The sequence below is a fragment of the Metopolophium dirhodum genome, chromosome 2, assembly GCF_019925205.1.
Source record: "Metopolophium dirhodum isolate CAU chromosome 2, ASM1992520v1, whole genome shotgun sequence".
NCBI lineage: Eukaryota > Metazoa > Arthropoda > Insecta > Hemiptera > Aphididae > Metopolophium > Metopolophium dirhodum.
The window spans coordinates 20,377,830-20,397,027 of NC_083561.1; the positions used below are offsets into that span (position 1 = coordinate 20,377,830).

Consider the following 19,198-nt stretch of genomic DNA (forward strand, 5'->3'; position numbering starts at 1 on the left):
TACCAAACCTTGCAAATATTTTTTTACACTTTTTTATTATCTCTTTTGCCGTTTTTCATTTTAGTTTGCTTACTTCTACCTATCTTGAAAAATAATCTACAATAATTAAATAATCTTTTCCACCCAATTGAGCTATATCTGCTCCTACTTTATCAAATGGTATTTTTGGTATTTCATGACTCATTAATTCGGTTTTCTTATTACTTCTATTATATTTGTTACACACTAGGCATGTTAACACTAAATTAGTTATATCTGACATAATTCCAGGCCAATATACATGCTGTTTAGCTAACTATTTTGATTTTTCGATTCCTTGATGACTTTCATGTATCCTCCTTAACATTTCACCTCTCAATACTCTTGGTATAACTACCCTATTATTAAAGTACACCAATCCCTCCTCAACTGTCAACTCCACTTTTATTTTATAATAGTGATTAATCTCATTCTCTTCTTTTAGTTGATTTGGCCATCCATTCACATAATAATCTATCACTCTTTTTAATATTGTATCATTATTAGTCTCTGATTTTAACTCACTTAGTTTTTCTGTACTGTATTTTATTTCTGCTACTTTTACTGTGTGTATTAAATCTCTCAACGACTCATCATCTTTTTCTTCTTTATAAATAATATTTCTTGTCAACAGGTCTGCAATATACATATATTTTCCAGGTAGATAATCTAATATAAAGTTATAATTCATCAGCTTTAATTTCAATCTTTTCAACCTGTTATTTTCAATTTTTTCTATACTTTTTTTTTATTATTGACACTAATGGCTGGTGGTCAGTATATATTTTCATATCATTGTGTCCATATATGTAATAGTGAAACTTTTTTAATGCAAAGGTGATTGCTAACAACTCTTTTTCAATAATTGCATACATCTGCTCAGTTTCTGTTAACGACCTTGACGCAAACCATACAGGGTTACCCTCTTGTAGCAAACAACATGCAATAGCTTTTTTAGAAGCATCACATTGTATATGAACTGGTTTATTAGCATTAAAATGTACTAGTAAGGACTTTTCACTAATCAAACTTTTAATTGTATCTAATATTTTTTTGTGCTCTTCCGTCTTAGTTCCACACTGAATCTTTTTTTAACAAATTTCTCATTAGCCCAATTATTCCTGATACATTTGGTATTAACTGTCTTAAATAATTTACAACACCTAAAATTTGCTGTAGCTCTTTTTTATTACTGGGATTTTTTAACTTTTTTATCACTTCAACTCTCTTACTATTAGGACTCATGCCTTTCTCATTAAACTTTAATCCTATAATTTAACTTCTATTTGCTTATACTGTAACTTAGATATGTTAAACTTTATGTTATATTTTCTAGCTCTATCTATTACCTTATTCATTATTTGTTCATGCTGTTCTATTGAATCTGCGGCAATTAATATGTCATCAAAATAGATAATTACACCCTCTATATCTCCAAAGTATTTTTCATTTTGTTTCATAAACAGTTCTGGTGCTACACTCAATCCAAATGCTAACCTTAAGAACCTAAAATTACCAAACGGTGTGCTAAATGTACTTACTCGATTTTTCATCTAATTTGATATGATAATATCCATCTCTTAAGTCAAACACAATATAATATTTTTTGTTTATTAATTTTGGAGTAATTTCTTCTAACGTTGGTACTGAATATTGTTCTCTTAAAAGGCAGTTATTTAATTCTTTTGGATCTAGACAAATTCTAAGCGATGAATCTGGTTTTTGTACTACTACCAAATTATTTGCCCACTCACTTGGTTTATCCATTGGTGTTATTATATTTTTTTTTACAAGTTCTTCTAATTTGAATTTTAATTTATCTTTAATTTTAATAGGTACTCTTCTAGCTATACTAGCTTTTGGTATTATTCCTTCTTTCAATTTAAGACTACATACATCAGGGAAACAACCTACACCTTCAAACACATCTAAGTTCATTTCCAAAAATGTATTTTTGTTCAACTCATTGTTATGTTTTGTTGCTATCAAATCTACATTTTTTATTAATTTTAATTCTTTAAGTATTGGTAGTCTTATTATCGACCTTTTTTTTTTTTTTCCTGTTTGAACCGACGGCGTCACGGGAACTGCTTTCGCATTACGAAGTCCTATAATCGACCTACTCTTGTAAACCTTATCTATCACTATGAACTCTGTTTCTATACTGAAATCATCTAATGTCAATTAGTTTTTATTTCTCCAATTGGTTTCATCTTAAATCCACCATACACTTCTAATGTTACTTTTGTATTTTTTATTAACTTCTGTATAGGTACCTAAATAATCTTCCTCTGACAATGTGTTTATCTCAGCTTCACTGTCTAACTTGAAATTAATTTTCTTACCATTTATTTCAAATGTTTTACACCATTCATTTTTTATAGACCACAACTTATGAACTGATTCTACTGTAAACGTGCCATGCTCTTCTCTATTTTCAATCTTTATTTCTTGCGCTTTTTTCATTTCATACTTGTTATCATACTGTTTTTTCTTTTTACACATTTTAGCAAAATGATGACACCCATTACAATTTTTACAACGTTTCCCATACCTATGCTGGACAGTTTTTATATACATGATTTGACCCACATATATTACAATTAGGTAATCATATTATTAAAACTATCACCTTTCTTCCTCATTTGACGATCCTTTAACTGATTTGGTTGACTGCTATTATACTGATTTTGATTTGACTCGTCCTTTTTCCACGATTTGTTCTGATTCTGCTCCTTGGTCCTATATTTGTTTACTACTTCATGCATGGCCTTGTCTGATTCATTTCCCGTGATCAACATCCTTCTGTTTGACTCTGCCCGTTCCACTGATTGGCAATATGATACTACTTTGTTCAACGCAACATCATCTCTTAACAATCTGGTTTGGGTTTCTTTATCAAATATTCCCAACACTATTTACGTTCTTAATATTTTGTTCTCAGCTTCTCCAAAATTACATCCTTTGATTAATTTTTTCAGATCCGTGTACCATACATCAAACTGTTCACCATCATGTTGTTTTCGGTTAAAGAAATTAAAATGTTCTATAATTTCATTGATTTTAGGAATGCAGTATTCTTCCAGTAATTTTAATATTGTTTCTACTGATTCTTCTCCAACCTTCTTGATTGTATTGTATAATTTTAAGCCATCATGACCCATCAAATTTAATAAGCGAGCCATTTGTACATCTGAGTCTTTCTTATTCGTTTCTGTCGCTTTAAAATATATTTCGATTTCTTGTTTAAACATTTTGAAATTTTCAGACTTCGAGGCACAGACCATTGGGTCTATTAAATTCCAATGCCATCGGTGCTAGTTTCAGTATTTTGTAATCTGAATTTATCTATTTAATCTTTAATTTAACACTTGTATCCTACCTCGACTGCGCCATGTTATAATAAATGTGACTGTTAATTATATTTAAGAACACTTTGTTATGAATATATTGAAATTACATAAATTACAATATTACATTATTATATTATATTAGGACACTACTGCGTAGTAAGTGTGCTAGTCATAATAATGTCATACATTTGTGACTTAACCTAAAATATAATAATATTGATAATACAATTTGTTATCATTATCATGACATTAGCTATGATTATATTGCCCATTTATATATTATATAATATACCACTTATCATTTTGCATAATATATTGTGTGAAGGACAAAAACCACAGAACAAACAGAAGGGAATCATATTTCATTTAACATAGGCTCTTATGGGAGATGATAAAACCACGTCCGACATTTCTAGAATTTAAACGTGCTGCCACGTCCCGGGAATTTCCCTTTTTTTCTTTATATCGTACAGCACTGTTTATTCGTTCAAATTTCTAGTATATTATTAAATTCAAACAATCAAACCGATTTTTTTTTAAGAAATTGCATTTTTACCATTTATCTAAGTACAGAATCTAAGAAAAACAAAAACTATACATATTTTATTTATCATTATTTAGTAGATGAATGAACAAAAATGCATAGGTACACAGAAGATTACAAAACAAATTACGTACACTAATTTTAAATAATCTAAGCAGTACTAATTTTATTTTTTTTTTAAATAAAACAAATAACAGCAAATAAGAACAAATAACAGCAAATCCAAAAAACGTTTGGACTTAGGAGCGCAAAAAAATCGAAACGTAACCGTGAAAATCGACAGACGTGCTAGCCATGTGTTGTTGTTGTTGTTGTTGTTGTTGTTATGAGTGGAATTGCAGATTAACAGTGTAGCCACAAACCACAGAAAACTTAAAAAAAGAGAATTTCTCGGTACGTGGTAGCACGTTTAAAATCTAGAAATGTCGGACGGTATTTCGATAAGCCTTAGGATTCCCTTCTGTTTGTTCTGTGCAAAAACCATCATCCTGAATAAAAGTTTATTTATATAGAAAACCGTCAATAAGAAATGCTTTGTACGATGACAAGTTATATCAGCTGTTAAGCTGTATAACAGCAATACCTATTTTATGAATCCTCGTACGCAAATAAAGCTCTCACTCCCCATCCAAAATTCCTGACGTGCTAGCAGTGACTCCCAACTTGGCCCGTCGGCGGTACCTCCCCCTTGCAGGCTTTTTTAATTTTGAGGGATTGGGATCGTTTAACTTTATTAGATTTAAGAATTTAGTACATACAAATCTGGGTTGGGGGGGTGGTATGATATTTTTTAATATCTAAAAGGGGTGTTAAGCAAAAAAAGGTTAGGAATGACTATGCTAGAGTATCAACCTAAAAAGGTTATTGATATTCATTCTTCAAATAGCCACTGTATTCCATCGCAAACTATTTTATATGAGCACAATCATAGTGAAAATAATGCTTCCGGATGGTAGTTAAATATTATTTAAATATAACATTTAAGTCACTCTGTCACTTTAGTGTATTGATATGCATGTACTATGTTTATAGGTTAACGCCCTAAGACTGCATTAGGTAACAGTTATGTTACAAGAGTCAAATTGAATAATGATGTGTAGTATTGTTCTCTAATAAATACTTGTATAATTAAATTTCAGATAAAGAAAAAGCTGACATAATAAAAGTGGAAAATAAAGATATTTGTTTAAAATTACGTACGTATGTTGTTGCCCTCCTCTCAAGAACTATTGCGCTTCCAGGATGCCCTTGTCCATACAATTCTTATAAGTCATTCGTGAATCGTGTTTATTATTTTGTCAGTATTTTGAATTTTGGCTCCTATCCGAGGGAGCATTTCTCACACATAGTAATCATATACCTATTTATATATTATCTAAGTTTGTTAATTTTTTTTTAATATGATGTATTAGAGAGCTTATCCTCCGTCTCACTAACCTCTCTAACATCACTTTCAGCTCATAATTAAGATCACAATATTTAATTATTCAATAATAACGTCTACTTTATAAAAGTGACGTTGAATAATAATGAGGAGTATTGTTCTACAATATTTCTAGTTTAATTAAATTTCAGATGCTGAAAATACTGACATAACAGAAGTGAAATATAAAGGTATTTATTTAAAAATACGTATGTGTGTTGTTACCCCCCCCCCCCCCCTCCACAGAACTGTGCTTGGACCATCTATGCCCTTGAAAATATTTTTTTTACATAGTTTCAAATTACTTATAAAACAACGTTTTTATTAACAAACTATGTTTTTAAATATTTTTCATCCTTATAATTTTTTAAGTTTTTTCTTTTTTGAATAAAAACATAGGGTTTTAATTTTATATTCCAAAGCGGAATATTTTTCTTAGTATTTTGATACATGAAAATCGAATTTGGGATGAGTAGTTTATGAGTTATAAATATTTAAAGTTTAGAAGAGTTGAGTGGAGTGGTACGTTGTTACCCCGCGAAATGTTTGTCCACTTCTCCACTCATCAAAACTTTGAGTATTTATAACTCATAAACTACTCACCCCAAATTCGATTTTCATGTATCTAAATACTAAGAAAAATATTCTGCTTTGGAATATAAAATTAAAACTCTATGTTTTCATTTAAAAAAGTAAAAAACTTAAAATATTATGGGGAAAATAAAATATTTAAAAATAATTTTTTAAACCAAGTTGAAAGTGTCATCAGTGGGTGGCTTCTTTCCCCAAATTATGTAAATCATGTTATTTGTTTCCCTCTTATCGCACATATACGCATTATGTCTTAGATATAGATTGTGAAAAAATTTAAATATCATACAATTAATTATATTAATTTAAATTGCATACCAAATTATGCAAATAATTAAGTTAGTAAATAAAATGCATCTACTTCTTATTTATTATTAAAATAAGATATTTTTAGAAGATAATAATAATATTATTAATAAACTATCTTTATTTTTTAGAAAACCTAGGTACGTATTTCCATTTTTTTTTTTGTTAATTAGGTTTTTAATTAATTTATATAATATAATTTACAATAGTTCAGTATCAGTTTACAGATTACTGTATTCTGAATTGCCTATACAAGACAGTTTATTACACCTATAATAAGCTATAGTAAATTGATTATCTAATAATCCCTAATCCGTTAGAGAACCGTGAAAGGTTTATTGATTTATAATTTATATGATTGTAATTTTAGTTTATTGAGTGTGACTTCCTACTGTTTACTATAAAGATATATTTCTAATAATGATTGATAATCGATTTTTAAATAATATTAAATATCATATCCTACATGAGACCAAAACGTAATATTTTTGACAATAACTAAAATGTTAGGATTACTTTTTCTTTGACATACAGCGTTCCATTTAACATCCCTGGTTCCAACGCACGGTTCCACCTCTCTCTATCGACATCACTTCCATAGGCATTAACGGGTTGATTTTCTTCAAATCTCTTTCTTTAGTATCGAGCTGTCTTTGCCTAGGCCTGCCTGTTGGTATTTTCAAGATATCTTGTTTTTGGTAACTTACTCAATGCACTCATTCTGATCGTCAGACGTGTCCTGTCCACTCAAACCTAACCATGCATTATTTATACAGTTTTTTTTCGTTTATGCTGGTTCCAAGTATTTGTCCTCTTCAAAAATTATTATAATAATAGTTTGAATTATTTTTACTCTCATTAAATCATAAATATTTTAGAAAAGTAGATAATTAATTGTTCTCATTTCTTAAATATTATGTATTTTTTTTCTCATAAATGCGTCTAATTTGTTTTATATTCTGATCAGATAGCTGATATTGGTTTTACAATGTTGTTTGATTTTATTACCCATCTTTTGGAATAGTAAAAATGCTTCAACCTCAAATTTTAAAGAAGTTTCTGATCTAGTTGATACTTTTTTATGATTGTGTCAGTTAGATGTCGAGATGGGTAAGGGGTCAACAATTGTGAAGTGAAATAGTCCAAAATACACCAACTGAATAACCAAAACTACAAAAATGTATACTAAAAAAATAAAATACACCACTGGCAATTAGCTTTACTGTATAATAGTAGGTTTTAACTGAATCTATTTCGTCATTGAATCGGAATGGATTTTTATAGTTGAATTTATGAGTTAATTTTAAAATAAAATAAAAGTGTTGGAAATGTTCTATTATTAAGTTAATTATAATATACTAAAATACATTTTTTGTCACGCCTGCACCGATAGCTTAGTTTTCGATGACGGTTGAACCGTTGGAAAGCAACGTTTTTCCGTTCAGCGGGCGGTAAAATGGGAGTTCCCAAAATTACCGGGCGGTAAAGTGGAAATCCCCAAAAGTACCAGGCGGTCACAATTTTGATAAGTAAGGATCAACATTCACTGATATAAAGACAAATAATTGTTGAACCATTTAATAAATATTAGTATATTAAAATTACCGAGGAATCAAGATATTATGCAGAGTAAAATAAATTTAAAAGCAAATTCATGATTTCCGAAAGACCATTTTTACACTCAATTTAGTATTAATAAATGTAAATATATTTGAAATGTGTACAATTTTGATACGTAAGGATCAATATTCACTAATAAAATGATACATTATTGTTGTAGTTTAGTAAATATTATTATATTAAAATGATTGAGCTATTATGTATGGTAAACTAAATTTAAAAGCAAATTCATTATTCGTTAATATCCAATATAGGTAGGTATCTAAAGAAATTTAGAGTTTATGAAAGTCAGCAGTTTTAAATGACCAATAAAAACATACTTCATACCTAATTTAAACTGAGTGAACTTTATTCGTACAAGAGGTGCAATCGAATAATAAATTATATGTATATTTACTATTTTGCTATATTTATTACATTATTAAATGAGACAAATGTTTAAACAAATTACTTAATAAATAGATATTTTAAAGTATTCATATGCTCAAAATGGTTAAAAATAGTTGGTTTTGTGCAAATAACCTTGTAAAATAAACTACAGTCTACAAGTCTTTAAAAACTTATATCAATATAGGTACCAACTAGTTGTTTAAATACTCGCAATTCTTTTATTTGCAACAAGTTATATACTCTCAATACAATATGATTATGACTGTCATTTTAGGCTTGCAGAATTTTGGTTCATGGCAGAGGTTTAAATGACTTCAATCGTCCTCTACATTGTATTGATTTCTATATTTATTACACTATTAAATGCGACTAATGTTTAAACAAACTAGTAGAAAATAATGATAAGGCTTTCATAAGCCCTCAAAATAGTTGCTTTTGTATGAATAACTTTGTAAAATATTACTGCATTAAAGTTTTATAAGTCAAAAAGTTATAAATTCTATAATTTTATTAACACAAACCAACAAAAAACCATACATGCAAATATTTATTAATTATTAAAATATTTATTAAGTAAATTGTTAAATTCTATGAAATGATTACTCATGAGTCAAAATAATGTTAAATACATTTAGAAAAATAGCAAATCTAGATATAAGTATCTAAAATATTCTGATTTGTTCCACTTTGCGTTACAATATCATTATGGAGAACATGATTTAATAAAAAAAATTATGTCACATTTAAAAATTTAGGAAATTAAGAATACACATCAAGATACACATAGAATTGTGATGAAAAAGTTAATTTGAAATTTGAAATCCTATTTAGGTACAAATGAACAATGACTTAGATAAACTGAAGAATAATTTTATTGAGAATAATGACGACTATGGAATTTAAAAATGTCTAATTTAAAATGGTTCAACGTGTCTAAATGTCAATAATCTTAAAAATGTTTTAATTCTTTATAAATGATTACTCATGAGTCATGAATCAGTAATTAAAGTAAATATATTAGAAAATCTAGATATTTAGGTGCTGAAATATTATGCTGAATTACATTAAAGTAAAAATATATCATCAGACATCACAATGACACAATATGAATAATATGGAGAATATAGTTAAATAAAAAAAATAATGTCACGTTTGAAATCTTGGGAACAATGACTTTTAGAGAAATAAAAAATTGCTTTCAATTTTCATAATAATTTACCATACATAATAATAATCTTTTTTTGTAAACTGTTTGAAGAAAAAAGACCATATCTAATAACAGTTATAATTTAAATCAATGGGCTAAATAAAAATTAAATAAACAATGAATACACATTTATTCATTTATTTATTTATTTATTTATGTATGAACGGGCTAAGTGCCCAATAGTACAACACAATTTGTAGTAATGAAAATGAATATTATAACAATAAATAGGTAAACGCCAAACAATACAGGGTGATTATATACAAATAAAAATAAAACAATAATTAAACAAAGGTAAAAACAGTAATAAGTAATAACAGATTAAGTTTAAAAAAAAAATTGAATTATTGATGAAAAAGCTATTTTGAAATTTGAAATCCTAGATAGGTACAATTGTACAAATGAACAACAACTTTTAGAGAAATTGAAGAATATTTGAGAATAATGACAACAACGAAATTTAAAAAATATCTTATTCAAAATGGTTCATCTTGTTTATATTTCAAGAACTTTAAAAATGTTTTAATTTTTTAGAAATTATTACTCATGAGTCATGAGTCACGATGCAGGAATTAAAGTGAAATTATGGTAAATACATCAGAGAATCTAGAATCTAGATACTTGTAAATAAATGAAAATTACACATTGAATTGTGATGAAAATGCCAATTTCAAATTTGAAATCTTAGATAGGCACAAAATGTACAATGACTTGCAATTGAAGAATATGAATCGTCTCCAATAAAATGAATAAGTAGGTGATAAATAATAGTAATTATTAATATAAGTATGTATAATAATTAATAAGTATATCTTAGTGGCCATTAAAAATCTCACAAGGTATAATCTACATTTCAAGAATTTAAGAAAAATGTTAATACTTTAGATTTAAAATTTACATTTTATAAGATTAATAGTTGAAGTTTAAAGAATTATTGGTCTCAAAACCTCCAATAAATATGAGGGTTAAATCAATCTCTTATCTAGTGGTACAAAAATGTATATTGTATAATGTAAAGGTAATCAATAAATGTATTAACATTACCACTCAGAATATAAAACTGGATTAAGCATTCTATATTTACATACTAACTACCGATATAATTAAATATGATTATTGTATTCAGTGGCATATTTTATTATTTAGCACCTTTTTCGGCCAGAACGTAACAGATTTATAGTAGGTACTGTAAAGAAATTTTTTCACTCATAAAAAAAAAAAAAAATTACAATAATAGGTACATACTATTAAGTCTTCGATATGTATCATGCGTTAGTACATTGTTATACTATCATAATTAAATATGACATTGAAGGCATTAACAAATTGATAAATAATTAAGCTATACATAACATTCTATATATAATTTTAAATAATGATGGTAATGAATAAAAATATAATTTTTCTATGAGATATAAAGTACCTTTTAAGTCTTAGTGTAATTAGTTAAAAATACCAAATTATGTATCGAAATTACATATTCTGATGTCAGTTTAAAACGAATGCAAATATTTCCAAACGATAAGAACTAGTAAACAAAAATTTAAACGTACTAACTACCATGACTTATAAAAACTGAAATAATGAATTAATTAGATATTATGTATTTTAATATAATTTAACTTTTAAGCACGGTCTTAGATTATAAGCTTTTAAGTTGTAACTGTCATATAAAAATTATGAAGTATGAAGTGACAAGCGTTATCAATTATCAGGTTATCAACAAATAACCACATGTTATGAAACATTTCGGTCACGGTCTTAGAAGATAAGGTCCGACAACTACCCACCCTCCCGCCTATTACAATATTTCCGCTTAATGAGGCAAAAACATTTCCCAAGTTGCCGCAAAAGCGCTGCCGGCTAGACTTATTTTGAGGTTAAGAACAATATATATATGGTAGTCCAGGTTATTTTTATAGACTATATTATTATATTATTTTCTCCGACCATATAAACTAGTTGGTTTATAATAAACTAGCTAGTTTATATGGTCGAAAGTTATTTTAAACTTGTATAATACTATGCTGCCATAACCTCAAAAAAAGTCTGCAGGGCAGCGCTCAATTGTACAGCGGCCAAATTTTGAAATGGATTTGCCTCACTAAGCGGAATGCTGATAATGTATAGTTGTCCGACCTTATCTTCTAAGACCGTGATTTCGGTAAACATCACGGATGTGTTCGGCTGGGAGTGATGATAAGATATTAAGGTCCAATTCGCATGACCGTTGTACTTATTAGTTATTATCGATTATGATCGTTACGACTTATGGGTATTGTTAAATTGAGATATAATTTCGTTTTTACTTCTGGTTTTTACTGTTGGGTTTATTAAATTGCCCAGTAGCAGTAAATTTAACGAATATTTAGGCATTAACAAGTCGCAAACTCCGACAAAATCATGCCAGGATCAAAAAAAAAGTCATGTGGTATGTACCCTGCAGTACCTATATATTTTGATTAATAATAATTTTTTATTTACGTATTTTTTAATTAGTGATTATATTATCATATACTTAATGTTATGTTGATCAATTCTTTACAACTACATAACGTGGTACTGTCGTGCCCATTTAACAGGTATTGCGCTGTGATATCACAGATTAAATAAAATTGTATCTAACCTGTGATAATATGGTTTTATATCAGATGGAAATATCCAATTACCGATTATCATTTCAAAAATGTGTTTAGATATTATAACTTATTAGACTTGATAAAATAATTTAAATTTTGTCAGAAACTCAAAATATTTATTACTGATTACTGATTAGTTAATAGTTTTACCATATGATAGAAGAATGGATTTATAAACACTTTATAACCACCTTGAGATTCCCCTATCTAAATACACTTTTACTCCCACCCCATTAATACTCCTACCCCCGGTATTAGCGCCCCGGTATCACACCACAAGACAGTCGTGAGTCTTCCGTCAAATGAGTCGTGTGTGCTCTATTACTAACTTATTTCGAGACAGTCGTGAACGTACCTAACAAAAATGGCTAATAATCTGATCGATTGTACTACATTTTTTGTTGATAGCAATATTTTTATAAATATAGGATTAGACCATGATTTTTTGTTAAATTGCAAGCAAGAAAACATTCGAATAAGTGACCATAAATGTTTTATGCAACGGAGAACCGGTAAAGGAGGATATTGTGTAGAATCATGTGTCTGTAACAAAAAATCTACATAAAAACAGAAAAACTGTATGTTTTCGACAAATTATGTATTTTTTGACTATGAAGCTCAGCAAAATACCGGTACGCACATACCAAATATGGTTATTGCTCACGATTTTGAAGGCCGAAAATATGACAGACGACGCTAGTTCGGCCAATGATACATTTTGTAAATGGGCGCTGAGCAAAGTAATAAAAGGAACAACTTACATAGCACATAATTCGAAAGCGTACGACACCTATTTCATTATACAGTACATTTTAAAAAATATGCCGACCGTCAAGTACGAAGTAATTCGTAACGGGACCAAAATTATGATGCTCGAAATAAAATATGGGGGCTTAAACATTAAATTCATAGAAAGTCATAATTTTATACATTCAAAATTATCTGAATTTCCGAAAACGTTTGGACTTAAAGAAACAAAAAAAGGGTACTTTCCATATTTTTTTAATACGCCGGAAAATCAAAGATATGTAGGACCTTTACCGGACAAAACGCATTACGGTTATAATTCTATAACGACAAAACACCGTGCAGCATTTATAAATTGGCACGACGAATTGATAAATAAGAATTATGTATTCGATTTCCAATTGGAGTTGGAAGAATATTGCGATTCGGATGTCGAGATATTACAAATAGGGTGTTTGGAGCTGAGAAAACAATTTTTGGATGTATGTAATATTGATCCTTTTAAATATATAACGATCGCTAGTGTTTGTATGGCCATTTATCGACAGAGCGACTTGTCTGGTGGTACTATAGCAGTCGTTCAAAATGTTAAAAAAGACAATTTTTCAGATGAGTCGATAAAGTGGCTGAAAAGCAAAATATTGAACGAAAATAAAAATATAAAACACGCGTTAAACGGTGGAGAAGTTATTATATGTGGTGCTAGAGTAGACGGTTACGACGAGACAGAGAAAAAAGTATACCAATATCATGGCTGTTTCTGGCACGGTTGTCCAGAGTGTTTTAATCCTAACGATATTAACCCCGTTAATAATAACACTATGACTGATTAATACAACGATACGATAAGACGGACAATTAATTTGAAACAAAAATGGTACCAAGTTGAAGAGATGTGGAGTTGTAAATGGAAAAAGCACGAAAATTACAAACAAATGATGCAGTATCAAAATGATGTAATTGAACCACTAAACCCCAGAGACGGATTTTTCGGAGGAAGAACCAATGCCACAAAATTAATGGTTAAAAATAAAAAATTAAATACATTGATGTGTGTAGTTTGTACCCAACAGTAATGTACTATGACAATTACCCCGTAGGTCATCCTAAACAATTTTTTTATCCATCAATAAAAAAATTCTCGGAATCAAATTGGTATGGTTTCATCAAATGCAAAATACTACCGCCGACCGATTTATATCATCCCGTACTTCCGGTGAAAACTAATAAATTAATATTTACACTTTGTAAACAATGCCAGATAGATAAAATTAAACAATGTACACACAACGATGAGCAGAAAGCACTTATAGGAACTTGGACAACGGACGAAGTACAAAAAGCTTTAGAAAAAGGATATAAAATCATGAAAATTTATGAAGTGTAACATTTTGAAAAAAAATCCAACACATTATTTAAGGAGTATATTAAGCGATTTTTAAAAATTAAGTTAGAAACAAGCTCGTGGAAAACTGACTATCGGACGGTTAATGATTATATTTCAGCAGTAAAAAATGCAGTAGGAATCGATATAGACATTGAAAATATAAAAGAAAATCCTGGATTAAGAGCACTTGCTAAAATATGTCTAAATTCGTTTTGGGGTAAGTTTGGACAAAGGCCTAATCAGACGAAAACCGAAATAATATCAAAACCGGACAGGTGGTATCAAGTATTGTTGGACAGTAAATTGGAAACTGAAAACATAGTTTTTTTGACTGACGATTTAGTGGAAGTGTCATATAAAAAAATTAATGAATACGTCGGGCACGAATATAATACTAATATATACGTAGCTGCATTCACAACATCGAATGCTAGATTAGATTATATACCATGTTAGATAATCTCGGGCAGAAAGTCGTATATTACGATACAGATAGTGTGTTTCATATTTACGATGATGTCGAAGTGAAGACGGGGTGTACTATGCTAGGTGAGTGGACGGATGAATTAGGTCCAGGTATACATATAACCGACTGGGTATCTACAGGCCCTAAAAGTATAGCGCACACAGATATTGAAAATCGGACAACGACAAAAATAAAAGGATTTACACTTAGTTACGAAAATATTCAAAAATTAAATATGGACAGTATGAAAAAAATAATAAACGATGAAATAAGGGACATAGAACTGTGATTTTAACAAATAACACGAAATTCTAAAACTAAGGAATTAGCGACAATAATTACATCAAAGACGTTTAAAATGGAATACGATAAACGTATGGTTATGTATTCGGCCGGTGACGTAGTAGAAACGTTACCATGGGGGTACTTGTAAAACTAAATATTATTGTGTAATATATCTGTGATTTTTTAAATTATTCCTTATAAATAAACCAATGTTTAAATATAATTGTATATATCTGTGATTTTTTAAATTATACCTTATAAATAAACCAATGTTTAAATATTATTGTATATACCTGTGATTTTTTTTAATTAAACCTTCTTAAGCATAGGAAAACAAAAATAAACCAATGTTCAAATATTATTATTGTTTATTAAATAAAAAAATATTGTTATAATATTAAACATTATTGAGATATCATTTTTTTAATGCAAATACTTTATACAATGTACATTGTTTTGGATTAAGCTCCATATGAAAAAACAACAGGGTAGTGTTTCTTCGTTCAATTCACGAAGCCGAGGACAATTTTCCTAGTTTTCCAAGTCAAAGACGGTGGCGTGTGGCATAAACTCGTTGATAATCCGTTGTTTGTGCAAACCTTTGACGTAAATTCTACTGAATTTGAACGAATCAAATATTTTTTGTATCTCTGTATACTCCACATCTCCGTATTCCAATGATAAACCATGATACAAACGTTGTAACCAACTGTTTACACTCCTACTTTTTGCGTCTTGTGTCAAAGAAGTGTGTTTAAAGATCCAGTGTTGAGTTGTGAAAGTTTCCGTGTCTAAAATAGACATCTCTTTAATCACGTATTTGTTGTGGACTCGGTTATAGTTTTTGAATCGAGTTCTGCGATTTGAGGTTGAAACGTTTGTTTATTTCACTTAATTTCTTTCAATGGTTCGATAATCGGGTATAATGTTTCTGATACCAATGAACGAATATCGGCTTTACCGTGTTTTAATGCTATATACTTGCGTTTAATGTTTTCTTTGGCTTTAATCAATTCTCCGAGTACTTCACCATTAGCAGCCATGTTTGCAAATGACGAAGTTTTATAAAAACGTTGGTTTATATAACGACAAATGTGTCAAATCCGTGACGATATCGACTGTCGTCGCGTTCGCAGTCGTTATTAATTACGATGAACTCAAATCTCCCTTTACGCCAACATGTCGTACAAAAGTCTTTAAACTCAGTATATGTCATATCGCCAGAGCAATGCTCCATGTAAACATGTTTTAAATTAGTTTCATCTTGTTTAAATAATACAATAAAATTAGCGTTGTCACGCAAAAGTTGTTTAGGTACTTTTGAATAGATCTGAGCCAGGTAGCAAACATTCACTAAATTAAGTCGACCTCTGGAAAAGTATTTTCTAGCAATTTTTTGATTTTCTCGGGTTTAATAACTTGTTCCTTTTCGTAGAACGTAAATAATTGTACTCCATCGATGCTTGATAAAATATCATTCAACATTATATATTTAGGTTGATCCAATGTTTTATAATATACGGAAACGTTATGAAACCTTATTCCGTTTATATTGGTTAGTAAAGTGAAAATTAAATTGGTTTTTCCACAGCCCAAAGGTCCGATAATAAGCGCTCGTATCGTATTGGGGAGAAGCGTTCCATGTCTATAGTTCTGAACCGATGTAGGTGGGTCCACGTTTTAAACTGCAAGTTTTAATTTTTGTTCAATTAACCTCATTTTTATATATAAATATCTTTGTAGCAATGAGAATGTAATCAGTACACAATGTCACTCGTACGAAGAAACAACAAAAATAATGGTGGTGGCCTTATCAACACGCTTATAAACAAATTACCACACGAGATTCACGTGCCCGGTAAGTTTTGGTGATTATTTTTAATTCCTTTAAACTATGTTGTATCTGTGTAGGTTATCAATATTGTGGACCTGGAACAAATTTTAAAAAACGTTTAGCTCACGGAAATAAAGGAATCAACCCCTTGGACTCGGCGTGTAGAGATCACAATATTGCGTACGATCGTAGTAACTCTATCACAGATCGTAACGAGGCTGACTATATACTAGAGCAGCGAGCCTGGAATAGGTTCAAGGCAAGAGATTCTAGTCTAAAAGAAAAAGCAGTAGCTTGGGGCGTGACTACGGCCATGAAAGCAAAACGTAAAATCGGGGCTGGATGTGGGTTTAAAGCGGCCATCAAAGCTGTTAAAAACGCTATAAAGAAAAATATAGATGCAAAAACATGTCGCACGAAAAACATTCAAAAATAAAAAGACAAAAGTTCCTAGAATAATAACTGTCCCGAAAAAAGACGGCGTGTTGCCACTTATTCCGATTTTTACTGATCTATCGGCCTTGGGAGTTCTAACTGGCGGCGTTTCTAACGTAGTTAAGCTAGCTAATGAATTTAAAAGAAACACACCAACGCATTTGGGCGGTGGGTTATATCTCGCTCCGTATAAGGGCAACTCGTACAAAATCGGTTCGGGTCTATATCTCGCCCCATATAAAAGAAGTGGAGGCAAAAAAGACTGTCTTGTGGTGTGATACCGGGGCGCTAAGACCGGGGGTAGGAGTATTAATGGGGTGGGAGTAAAAGTGTATTTAGATAGGTGAATCTCAAGGTGGTCCCGCCCCTTTTATGGGCGGGAGTAAAAACATATATGATTTAGAGAAAAAAGATTTTTTTATTTTTTAAATATTATACAAATTGTATATTATATCAAAACAAATATTGAGAAAAACAATTGTTTTCGTCTGCTATATTGTCGGCTGCTATTGGTGTCATCGCTGAATCATATGTCTCGAAAAAATCCTAAAAAATTAATACAATTATATTCAAGGTTTCAAATGAATATAAACTTTCTTTACTTTTAAATTTTTTGTTTCGTCTCTGGCCGGGGCGGGTCCATCGTATTCATCGTTCACCTGATTATAAAGTATATTTATTATTATTATTATTATTATTACTATATATAAAATTACCGTCTTCTTTGGCTGTTTGCATGGCCGAGTAAACGGAGGCGAGAAGAAATCTTCCGGACCGTAATTTTCTTCGACACCCTAATTGAATAGTCAATATATATTTTAGTATAATTAAAATAAATAAAAATCACGCATTCATACTTTTAATGATTTATTAAGTTTCTCCATCCAACTGATTGCTAGTTGGTCAGTTGCGAGCAGTTTTATCTGATTTATAAAACTATATTTGTTCTTCGGTACATGTTTAGATATTATTTCAATTTGAATTCCTTTGATTATTGCTACAAATTCTTCGAGTGTTGCGTCTTTTTCAATATTATAATCATTTTTAAAATATTCCGTTATCTGATCAAGTTGTAATAGAATCATTGGTCGCACGACCATCGTTTTTCTGCTTACGGTTTCGAAAATAGTCCATTCCATGTTTTGAATTTCCATTAGTTCTTTCGGACTGAATAAAATTCTACATTTATGTTCAACTTTTGATTCTATCACTAACATACACTTTCCTCTATATATCATAGACGTAAGCAAAACAAATTCGTTCTCCAGAAAAATAAAACTTTTGTATTTTACTGTAGTATCCAGTATATGTGATAGAATATGGCCCATCAATGATTATATACGTTTCAAAAAGTTCACGGGAATGTTTACAAAACTCGACGGAGTAATTATACGTACAGAGACATTGAACTCCTGTGTAGGATCGATGCCGACTTGTAAAAACTTGCGATATACAAAATCGATTGTGTAGTTGGTACAGTCAATGAGTTCGGCCGGTGGTGCAGGCGCAATATATTTGTATACCCTTTCACTGCTTGAAGCCATTTTTATACACTGTGTTACAACTTGTCACTATGAAAGGAAAACTGCGACTGAAGATTGCGCGTGTAACAGCCGGGGTTACAGCTATACGGTGTAGGGTGGGGGGTTGATGGCGGCGGTAGTGGTCTGCCGGGATGGAGTGGTGTCGGCATGGGTGGAGTGGCGGTTGTGGTCGGTCCGGGTGGAGTGTATGCGGTGGTGGAGTATGTGTGGCGGTGGAGTGTCACCTTTATGGACTCACTTACTACTGTTATTATATTGCTCGTTTATCCACGCAAGATCTTTTTACTACTGTGTTATACCTACCTAACGATATTTATATTATCTACGTTATTATAATATATGTCAAATCACTTCCCTCGTGCGTGGGTTGTGATGATTGCCTTCTACAATTTTATTGTATTTCTTCGGG

The 19,198-nt window shown here is 30.2% G+C and overlaps 2 protein-coding genes and 1 pseudogene across 2 annotated transcripts; 1 reads left to right on the top strand and 2 right to left on the bottom strand.

The window, feature by feature from the left end:
- Positions 1–295: 295 nt before the first annotated feature.
- Positions 296–1,785, bottom strand: LOC132938812 (uncharacterized protein K02A2.6-like). Its single transcript, XM_061005821.1, has 4 exons — positions 1,560–1,785; positions 1,368–1,492; positions 941–1,103; positions 296–654 (listed from the first exon to the last, which is right to left on the bottom strand). Exons 1-4 carry the CDS (start codon positions 1,783–1,785, stop codon positions 296–298), a joined length of 873 nt encoding a protein of 290 aa, XP_060861804.1.
- Positions 1,786–16,736: 14,951 nt separating this feature from the next.
- LOC132938813 (uncharacterized) lies at positions 16,737–17,246 on the top strand. Its single transcript, XM_061005822.1, has 2 exons — positions 16,737–16,834; positions 16,888–17,246. Exons 1-2 carry the CDS (start codon positions 16,744–16,746, stop codon positions 17,244–17,246), a joined length of 450 nt encoding a protein of 149 aa, XP_060861805.1. The 5' UTR covers positions 16,737–16,743.
- Positions 17,247–17,698: 452 nt separating this feature from the next.
- On the bottom strand, positions 17,699–18,789 carry LOC132938814 (uncharacterized; annotated as a pseudogene).
- Between the last annotated feature and the right edge of the window lie 409 nt (positions 18,790–19,198).

Coding starts and splice junctions, on each gene's coding strand:
- LOC132938812 (XM_061005821.1), bottom strand. CDS start 1,785: ATGGATAAACCAAGTGAGTGGGCAAATAATTTGGTAGTAGTACAAAAA. Junction 1,493..1,559: donor CAAATTAGATGAAAAATCGA/GTAAGTACATTT, acceptor GATTGAGTGTAG/CACCAGAACTGTTTATGAAA. Junction 1,104..1,367: donor ATGAACAAATAATGAATAAG/GTAATAGATAGA, acceptor TGTTAAAAAAAG/ATTCAGTGTGGAACTAAGAC.
- LOC132938813 (XM_061005822.1), top strand. CDS start 16,744: ATGTCACTCGTACGAAGAAACAACAAAAATAATGGTGGTGGCCTTATC. Junction 16,835..16,887: donor ACACGAGATTCACGTGCCCG/GTAAGTTTTGGT, acceptor GTATCTGTGTAG/GTTATCAATATTGTGGACCT.